This window comes from Lottia gigantea (assembly GCF_000327385.1).
Source record: "Lottia gigantea unplaced genomic scaffold LOTGIsca_13, whole genome shotgun sequence".
In the NCBI taxonomy this organism is placed as follows: Eukaryota; Metazoa; Mollusca; class Gastropoda; family Lottiidae; genus Lottia; species Lottia gigantea.
Genome location: NW_008707425.1, coordinates 151,312 through 162,047, shown reverse-complemented (window position 1 = coordinate 162,047; position 10,736 = coordinate 151,312). Strand labels below are relative to the sequence as shown.

Genomic DNA, 10,736 nt, shown 5'->3' with positions numbered 1-10,736 from the left:
AGAGCTAAGCGTCTCATTAGCGAACTATCAACATGTTCCTTGAATTCTTCAAAGGAAAACTTTTTTCATATTGTAAAATTCCTGCAATGCAGACTCTTATCTTACAACAAAAGGCGGTCTGGTGAAATCGATGCCATCAGGTAATTGTCACCTCCTTGTTCTCGAGATCTATCAAATTGGAAATTCAAATAAGACAAATTTCTGTTTGAAGTTTCTGAACTATTTTTATTACGTTAAGTGTTAAGTCACATCTTAACATTCTTAAACGGGGGTTGATTTGAATTTAGACATTTTGCTATTATTACAGGATTGTAATTTACAAGAAATTATGATTATCTCTCTAGTATGAATCATGAACTTTTTAATGTTGCCCGTATTACTATAATTTCAGTTTGAGAAGCTTTTTGTCAAGAAAGAAAAAAAACTGTCAGATGTGGATCAAAGTCTAATTGGGGAATTGTCCTTATTAGAAAAACATCTTTTGGAATCCCAAGACAGGCCTAGGGTGGAGCAGACACTTTATTTAGAAATTAGGATTAGGGGTCTTGATATTGGATTTTCTTCTGTTCTTATTCTGATCTGAAATTAGAAAAAATAACTCGCCCGATAGGCGAGAAGTATAGTATCTGTTATGAACTGATTGTTTTTAGTTTACTATGAACAATATTATCATTTAAGTTCTTATTTTTTGAATATGCAACTATCATTTTCTGCTTATAGACATGGGGGAATTTCTCTTGAAGACTCTTATAGTGGGCATGAACTATCTTGCTTGCTCGATTGCTGGTTGTATTAAACGGGACAACAAAGGGTGCTATGCCTCCGTTATGATGAATATTTAGTCCTATAGGTCTTGCTGTATTCAATGTCTCAATCCAATGGGTTTCCCTAGATTGACGGAATTTGGTAGTTTTATCTTCGGGCAAGTCAATTTCTATACGCTCAATTGGGATTAGGGTGAGATCGTCTATTGAATGATCGTCGAGGTTGAAATGATTAGAAACAGGCTTGTCTTTCTTTAATTTGATGCCTGACCTATGAGCATTAAAGCGAGTTCGTAAATTATTCTTAGTTTCTCCTACATATTGTTTGGGGCATTTTTTGCATGAAATTAAATATATTACATTCGAATGTTCACATGTTAGATGTTCCTGGATCGGGTACCTTTTATTCGTAGAGTTGCTTACAAAATAATGAGTTTCTGATATAAAGGGACATGTTTTGCATCTACTGGACAAACATGGAGCACTTCTTAAACCTGGAGATACTTCGGCATAAAGTCTGTTTTTAGCTGATATCTGAGCTAAGGTGGAATCTTTTATGTTTCGTAAAAATCGTTCAGAGTACCCACGCTCTTTCAGTTTTGAGAAAACAATCGTACAAGCTTGGTTGAAATCAGAAGATCTTGTACAAATTCGATGAATTATATGACTTAATTATACCAGAAAAGGTATGTTTTGGGTGAAAGGAGCTCTTGTGCAAGAGTTGATGAGTATCAGTTTCTTTGAAATACACTTTAATATCCAGTTTATTTGTTTCTGCTATGGAATCTCCCTTAAAGACTGTGGTATCGAGAAAGTCTATGCTTTTGTCACTCATGTTTGCGGTTAGTTTGATAGAAGGATGGTGGTTGTTGAGAATTTCAAAGAATTCCCAAAACTGTTCGATAGAATAAGTCCAAACCAGAAAAACGTCATCCAAAAAGCGTTCGTAAAAAAGTGGGTCAAATGGACAGAGGGGCAACACCTCACGTTCCCACTCTGCCATGAAAAGGTTTGCGTACGAAGGGGCGAATCGTTTGCACATTGCTGTCCCTGAAGTTTGTAAATATGTTTTACCATTAAATGAGAAATCGTTTCGACTAAGAAAATCTCTAAAAGCTGTAGAATTGCATCGTCGGGTCTGTTTGGATCTGGGTTTCTATTAAAAGCTTTACGAACTGCCGTTAAACCAGTAGTGTTATCGATATTGGTATACATAGAAGAAACGTCGATAGAAATTAAAATAGCATTAGAGGGAACTCGAAGATTTTTTATTTTATTGACAAAATCGGTTGTGTCTTTAAGGTAGGCGCGATGTTGGCATGCTAGAGGTAGTAAGGAATGATCAATGTATCCTGACAGTCAGATATAATCGGGCGGCCTTTAGGGATTTTATTCGAGATAAACCACTCCTTGGTTGGATTCTTATGGATTTTAGGCAAAGTGTACAAATGTCAGACAGATAGTCATATTGTTTCTGTTTGAGACTAAATCGGCAAGAATATTATTAATCATGTTAGCAGTTTCTTTGTAAATTGGTTTCGGTAAAATGGTATAATGTTTAGGATTATTCAGTTGATTCTCTGCTTCTGAAACGTAATCCTCCCTATTCAGAATGTTTCGCTTAACATCCGTTTTTTTAATAGGGTCGTTTTAAATAATGTTATTTTTAGTCTAGAAACTTCTAGAAGGAAGATAACTCTTTTTTTTGAAAAAAAAAACAGACCACAATTTCTTCGTTAAATTAATTCTAAAACACGAACAACACAAATTCGAAGATTATTCGGTCGACGGTATCTTTTCATTAATATTTTCTCTAGGTAAAACAATAATTCCAAAAGTAGCTAGCTTTGTTTCAAACAACAAATCACTTATTTCATCCGGAACGAAAGGCCTCGGCTCAATCGCGGAAGCGGGAAAGAGTATAAGCGACACAGTGAAACAATCTAACGAGTTGAAAGAATTACAACTAATAAGAGATCTGCGAAACAGGAGATTAGAAGAAGGGAAAGGAAAAGGTTTTAAAGTTATAGGATAAAAATGATTGTCCAAAAACTTATTTTGGTTCAGGAGATATACAAAAATCATTGGGTTCTCTTCCTGGATTTACATGGGCAAAATATCCCAGAGAAAAACATCTTCCCAGTAATAATTACACTGGTCCAGGTACCAGGTTAGATCTGCGATTAGACGAAAACGATAAACCCAAACCAGTCAATAGAGTTGACGCCGCTGCGCTTAAACACGACATACTATACAGAAACAAAGACATAAACTTCAGACACGAAGCAGACAAACAAATGATAATCGAACTTGAAAATATTCCAAATCCAACTTTCAAAGAGAGAATGCAAAGGGCTCTTATCATAAAACTGTTAATGGTCAGCCGATTTAATCAATATGCCAGTCGAAAGAGGATATAAATATTGCTTAACAGTTACAGATTTGTATACGAGATATGCTTGGGTTATTCCTTTGAAAAACAAAACAGGATTATCAGTCAAACACGCATTTGAAACGATTATGAAACAATCTAACCGACATCCTGAAAAACTGTGGGTAGATAAAGGAAGTGAATTTTATAACAAAAATATGAAATCTCTGGGATTTGAAATTTACAGCACGCATAATGAAGGTAAAGCTGTAGTTATTGAGAGATATAATAGAACTGATAGAAATAATAGAAATTATTCAAAAAGTTCACAGAATTGAAATCTCAAAAATGGCTTAAAATATTTTAGGTTTTAGATGAATACAATAACAAAATTCATTCATCTATAGGTGTCACACCAACACAAGCCTCAAATAATCCAAATATTATAATGTCAATTAACGCGCAACATAACTACGAAAATGAAATAAAGAATTTAAATATCAAACCCAAATTTAAAGTCGGAGATCGTGTTCGTATTTTCAAATATAAAAGTAAATTCGAAAAAGGTTACGATGGATACTGGACAAACGAAATATTCATCGTTGATAAAGTAAACACCTCCGACATACGAATTAATCGATCAAGACAAAGAACAAATCATAGGAAGGTTTTATCAAAACGAACTTCAAAAAACAGACTAGTCAAAAATGAATGCATTTCTCGAAACAAAAGATAATTCGGATGATGAAGAATTTGATAGAAGATTAAGAAATTTAGATGTAGACAAGCATTTACGCTTTCTTAGATTTAAATTTTTTTAAAATTTAAATGCAAATTTATGTTCAAAATATTATTGAATGTGTTTTATCAGAATGTTATACAATTTTTTCAAACACAAACTACGTATATATTTCGTCAATCGGGTTTTCAACAATACTTACCGCAACCCCGAAAACATAACTCCTCAAAAAACTGACTTTTAAAAATGAATATCTTTCTCGATAAATTTGGAACTGTTACAACCACAAACTTTCAACTTATGAGATGGGCGAATGAGTTAAATATATCACCGTTTCTTATTGTATGAGAGATGAAATAAATGATCTCAAATATAAGAAAGGCAAATTTTATGCTATAACAAATATACATACTTCCGATCAAAAAGGAGTTCATCATTCTGCTTTGTACAAAAACTCTTCAAATAACTTATATTTCTTCGATTCTTTTGGATTAGAACCAACTGAAGAGATAATGAAATTGACTAATCAACCAATCAAATGTTCAACATTTCAAATTCAATTACCGGGAAAAAAGTTTTGTGGACATTTTTCACTTTGGGTTTTATATCAGTTGAGTTTAGGAAAACAGTTTGAAGAAATTATAATAAATTTAACTCAAAAAAATGGCGAACAAGTTTGGATTAGGTTCTTTATCTTTAGAAACCAAAAAACCTAACACTACAGCGTGGATAAATAAAGCGAAACCTTACTTTGTGGATCAAATCGGAGACACTCTTCAAGGTGATTTAGATCTGAACAATTTCAAAGTAACTAATTTAAAGTCTCCGGAAAACGTTAATGACGCTGTTCACAAGAAATATTTACGGGAATAAATAAATTCAATTGAAGTAAATAAAAATCATTTAGAAGATAAAATAAGTAATGTGAAAAGATTCTTCAAACGTCAACTAAATAATAAATTTTGTTAATGAAACTAAACTACAACAAGAGGTAGCAGGTTTGATAAGTTTTATTTAAAAACAACGTCAACGTAGTGAACAAAACTGAGTTACAAAATTTAAATTCATTAATATCTAAATTAGATGATAAAATTGCAAAACAAAAATTAGACATTCAACAATTAATAGATAACATTCCAGGTGAAAATGAAGATACGTTTCAACAGGAATTAAATGCTCTGGAAACTAAACTTAACAGTGAGTTACAAAAAGAACTAAGAAATATTAAACAACAAATACAAAACATAGATAGCGAAATCAAAACCTATATTCAACAACAAATACAGAACATAGATGATAGCGAAATTAAAACCTATATTCAACAACAAATACAGAACATTGATGATAGTGTTATTCAACAACAGATAACCACTATTAATAACGTAGTTTTAAAACAGGACAAAAATATAGTCGCATTAGAAAAGTATCTCAAGAAAGAAAATTAATCATATTATTTTAGTCTTCTATTTGGAAGTTTGAGACGTGACGATATTTCTATTACTGATAATATTGATAGATCAAAAGACTATGAATATAAAAAATATGGAATTACAGCAAATATAAGAGTATTTTCTCCAGATTTTACCTTCCCCTCTAAATCATTTAATTCTAATTTTCTTTCCGAGGAAAATTGAAATTGTAATTGAAATTATTTTTCCTATGCAGGTAAAAGTTGAATCAATATTCTTCAGACAAAACTTACATCTAATAAAAAATTTAACGCTCAAAAAGTTCTTCAGTTTAACAATGGTATAAAAAATGTAGAAATTAAAGAATATGAAAGTAACGACAAAAACAACAAGGTTAATCACTTATATGAAATTAAAACTAGTGGAAAATATATAGATAGGTTTAGAATGTTAATCATACCAGATAATAAAGAAGATGATTTTGATATAATATTGCAGTCGAAAGCTTCACCATCAATGAATATCATTAGAAATCCAGAACCACGAAAAGAAGAATCATTTACCAATTATGACTTTTTACGAACGACAGACTTTGAATACGTAAAACTATATTTTGTTAATAAAAGTTTTTCACACGAACATACCTCTTCAACTGATTTATTTACCTCAATCGATATTCATAAGAATCAATATCGAAAAACCAAAATTTTCAGTTCATCTGAATAAGATTAATGATTCGAAAGAACAAATATCCTTAGTAAATGTAAAAGTTTTTTTATTTAACCTGAAATAATTATAACAGATAATGAAAAAATAAAGAATGCACAACTTACTGGGCAAGCTATTGTAGATGTTAAACACTTTCCTTTTTTTAGTGTATCAGAAGTACACTTAATTTAATTACCTAAAAAATGGAACTAGAAAGCAGTAGACAAAACTATATGATAGAAAAACAAAATGAACTAAAAGAAAAACTAAAACACTTTTTAAAGAAAAACATGGAGTAGAATTGATTCTGTTTTCAAAACATTAAGCACAATTCTAACAGTAAGGATAACAGTGGCAACAGCCGTAACTGGTGGATTAATGCTTCCAATAATTGTCCCAACTGTATTAGCCGCGTCCACTGCCCTTCAAACTTCATCTTGTGGATTGATTACTTTAGGTTTTACATCAAAACAGAAATCTCATTATAAAAAGAAAACAGAAATTTTAAATACATATCTTAATAAATTGTTTATATTTTTTGAAAGATCGAGAGAGGATAAGAACATAACCATTGAAGAATTAGAAAAATTCAATGAAATTTTAGATAAATTTAATGTAGAAATATCATCAATAAAAGTTAAAAATTCCTAGTTAAAAATAGTTGCTCAAAAAATATAATAAAATTGAAATTTTAGACGATGAAACAATCATATCAAATGAACTTTTTTTCAGTATTAGTAATCTTATCTCTGATAAATTTGATACATTTAAAGGACAAATTGAATTAGATGGAGAGATAATTCAAGATTGAGAACACAAACAAAGCATGCAATTTGTAGGCTTTAATGCCAAAACTTTTCACAATTTCTTCGCAACTGTGGATGTAAAATCGGATGCTTCTGATTGGTATTTCTCGGGAGAAATCATATTACGTAGAAACAATTTCAAAGAAATAAAAAGATCAAAAAAGGGTAGTGGTGTTACCCTACTCAAAAAAAAAAAAATGAATATATCGGTATAAATTGTTATTTACCAAGCGATGGATACTGCTTTGTAAAGTGCGTAAATCATGTTTTAAACGAAGACTACACAAAAGAATTTCAAGATTTCATCAACAGTTTTTCAAAATCAAACAGAAAAGGAGTTATGACAACTGCTAGAATCTGTGAATTCAATAAGAAATTTAATACTTATTTTCAAATTTATATACCCAAACATAGACATTTTCAACCAAAGAAAGTATCCGAGGAATTAGATTGGGTATTTTACTTACATAAATCACATTTCTGTCTCATTAGAATGAATAATAAAACCTTAGGCATTAAAGAAATAGAAGATAATTACGTGAAAACGTATGGAGAACTTGTAAAGATGATAATGCGGTAACACAAGTTTCACCTCTAAAACTAAATGTTTTTCCAACAATTCACGATGATTGTTTATACGCATGGGATTGCGAAACCTATCGCGAAAAAGAAACGAATAAAGCCATTCCTTATTCTTGCACGTTAATTAATTTAGAAAAACTAAGAAAAATGTTAGACAGAATAAAAACATAACTTTCCAGAATTAAACCCCACTGATAATGTACCAGAAGAATTTTATAATAAATTAATGAATATAGTAGAAATATTTGTGGGTAAAGATTGTATCGATCAAATGTTACAACAAAAAATAGATCAAAAAAGATTAACATTGATTCATCTGTCCAGGCTCGGTTCCTTAATAACTCGGCTCTCTCATCAATGGGTATTAGAGGATTCGATCTGTGCTCTACAGGTGCTTTCTAAAAGTAACTTCAGTATCAGGTACCATCTGCTCTTTATTCCTCGCAGAGTTTTCAATCACTGAAAGTTCTAATCTCTTCCGTATTTCCTCACTTGTACTTCGAATATCTTCTCGAGGAGCGCCCGTCATCAGCCGCTCGACTCTACTTTTACGAGTATCAACATAGCTCCTTTCCGCAGGAAGTGTAACTCCTTGCTCTGCAAATCTTCTGTCAATAGTCAATGGACTCTGCAACCGCTGGGTGTACATCACCAGCTCTTCGACTGTTGAGCACGCTCAAATACTGAGCTTCTTGAATCTTCTTGAGGTATCCCACCTCTGTCACCAGAAAAACTGTGTAATATCCTAGGTTAATACCTTAGAGCAAATTTACGCTCGGTCTTCTTTCCAACACTGGGGTTTCGCCAACAATTGGTAGAGTGGCGTGACTCTCCTAGGTTACTTTATTCTCGTGGGTAAGAGCTAGCCAAAAGGTAGCAAGGCTCAAAACAAGATTCAATAACAAAAGTATAAATGCTTTAAATCCTAATTCACATAAAATATCCAGCTCATACATAAATGCTCGAAAACAGTCTCGAAAGGAAAACAAATAAATACTTGGAATCAGAATATAACCATATAAATACCTATAGCGCCACAGAGGGAGTCAATGCCTACTCAGTTCTAGGCATAATTCCTTTATCCTATTAGTTCCGAAGGATCCCAACAACGAACTGTCAAATAAGGCGTGCATCGCCGTATTTAAAGGCCTGGGTAACATGACATCCCTAGCACCACCTATCGTAATAATACGTATCAATGAAAATAAAAGACTCGGAAATCATGAAAAATGAACGAAAGTCGCTTATCCTGTGTATTATGTCATCCCAAAATAGAGAGATACTATAATTGAACTACGATGACAAAATGCCATGACAATGACAATGAAATATTTATAAAAATAAAATAGCACACCTTACATGTGAAGACGAAAGCAACGAATAACCAGACGCTTAACCGGAAGTTAAAAATATACACAACTCTAAAAAGGATGGATTGGATTTAGAATATGAACTGCTGGTTATTATACATGCATACCAAGTTTCATCAAGATCAAATAAAAACTGTAGACTCTATCATGCCTACAAGCCAAATTTAACGCGTTTTTACTAGGTCAAGGGCAATAACTCTGAAACCGTTCATTTGATTATCATTTTCGAACTTTATTGAGCTATCATCAATTATACACGCATACCAAGTTTCATCCAAATCAAATAAAAACTGTAGTCTTTATCGTGTATACAAGCCAAATTTGACGCGTTTTTATTAAGTCAAGGTCAATAATTCAGACAGCGTTCATCGGATTATTACTTTTGTTCGAACTTGAGCGAGGTCTCATCAATATATACATGCATACCAAGTTTCAACAAGATGAAATAAAGATAGCTTGCGATGCAAGGTAACATACGCCCACTGGCAGCTGTCAGAAATGATAAAACAGTCTTTAGTGACTAAAAGACGAATTTTCTCATATTGAAGAAATTATTTATCTGAATAATTCCACAAAATTTTTTAAAATCAATATCAATAACCCAAATACAACAAACAATTAAATCACACCGCTCTAATCAAGGGCAAAAAACAACTTTTGACGCGTGTTTACAAAGTCAAGGGCAATAACTCAAAAACCGTTCATCAAAAATGCGTCAAGTTAGAACTTGTCCGAGATCTTATCAATTCCAATGATCACACCAAGTTTCATCAGAATCGGTTGAAAACTGTAGCTTCAATCCTGCTCACAAACTATTTTTAACATATTTTGACGTGTTTTTACAAAGTCAAGGGCAATAACTCAATAACCGTTCATTGAAAATGCGTCAAATTAGAACTTGTCCGAGATCTTATCAATTCCAATGATCACACCAAGTTTCATCAGAATCGGTTGAAAACTGTAGCTTCAATCCTGCTCACGAACACTTTTTAACAAATTTCAAGGCGTTCTAAGTCAAGGGCAATATCTCAAAAACCGTTCATCGAAAATGCGTCAAGTTAGAACTTGTCCGAGATCTTATCAATTCCAATGATCACACCAAGTTTCATCAGAATCGTTTGAAAACTGTAGCTTCAATACTGCTCACGAACTATTTTAACAAATATTGACGCGTATTTACAAAGTCAAGGGCAATAACTCAAGAACTTGTCCGAGATCTTATCAATTCCAATGATCCCACCAAGTTTCATCAGAATCGGTTGAAAACTGTAGCTTCAATCCTGCTCACGAACTATTTTTAACAAATTTCGACGCGTTTTAACAAAGTCAAGGGCAATAACTCAAAAACCGTTCATCGTAAATGCGTCATGTTAGAACTTTTCCGAGATCTTATCAATTCCAATGATCAAACCAAGTTCCATCAGAATCAGTTGAAAACTGTAGCTTCAATCCTGCTCACGAACTATTTTTAACAAATTTCGACGCGTTTTAACAAAGTCAAGGGCAATAACTCAAAAACCGTTCATCGTAAATGCGTCAAGTTAGAACTTTTCCGAGATCTTATCAATTCCAATGATCACACCAAGTTTCATCAGAATCGGTTGAAAACTGTAGCTTCAATCCTGCTCACGAACTATTTTTAACAAATTTTGAGGCGTTTTAACAAAGTCAAGGGCAATAACTCAAAAACCGTTCATCGAAAATGCGTCAAGTTAGAACTTGTCCGAGATCTTATCAATTCCAATGATCACACCAAGTTTCATCAGAATCGGATGAAAACTGTAGCTTCAATCCTGCTCACGAACACTTTTAAACAAATTTCAAGGCGTTCTAAGTCAAGGGCAATAACTCAAAAACCGTTCAACGAAATATGTCAAATTCGAACTTGACCGAGATCTTATCAATCTAAAGCATCACACCAAGTTTCATCAAAATCAGATAAAAACTGTAGTCTCTATAGTGCTCACAAGTGTTGATGGACCGACCG

At 32.6% G+C, this 10,736-nt stretch overlaps 1 protein-coding gene across 1 annotated transcript; it reads left to right on the top strand.

Annotated features, from left to right (window-relative positions):
• Positions 1-4,537: 4,537 nt before the first annotated feature.
• LOTGIDRAFT_157078 (hypothetical protein) lies at positions 4,538-5,319 on the top strand (the record flags this gene model as incomplete). Its single annotated transcript, XM_009048858.1, has 2 exons — positions 4,538-4,655; positions 4,958-5,319. 2 exons carry the CDS (start codon positions 4,538-4,540, stop codon positions 5,317-5,319), a joined length of 480 nt encoding a protein of 159 aa, XP_009047106.1.
• Between the last annotated feature and the right edge of the window lie 5,417 nt (positions 5,320-10,736).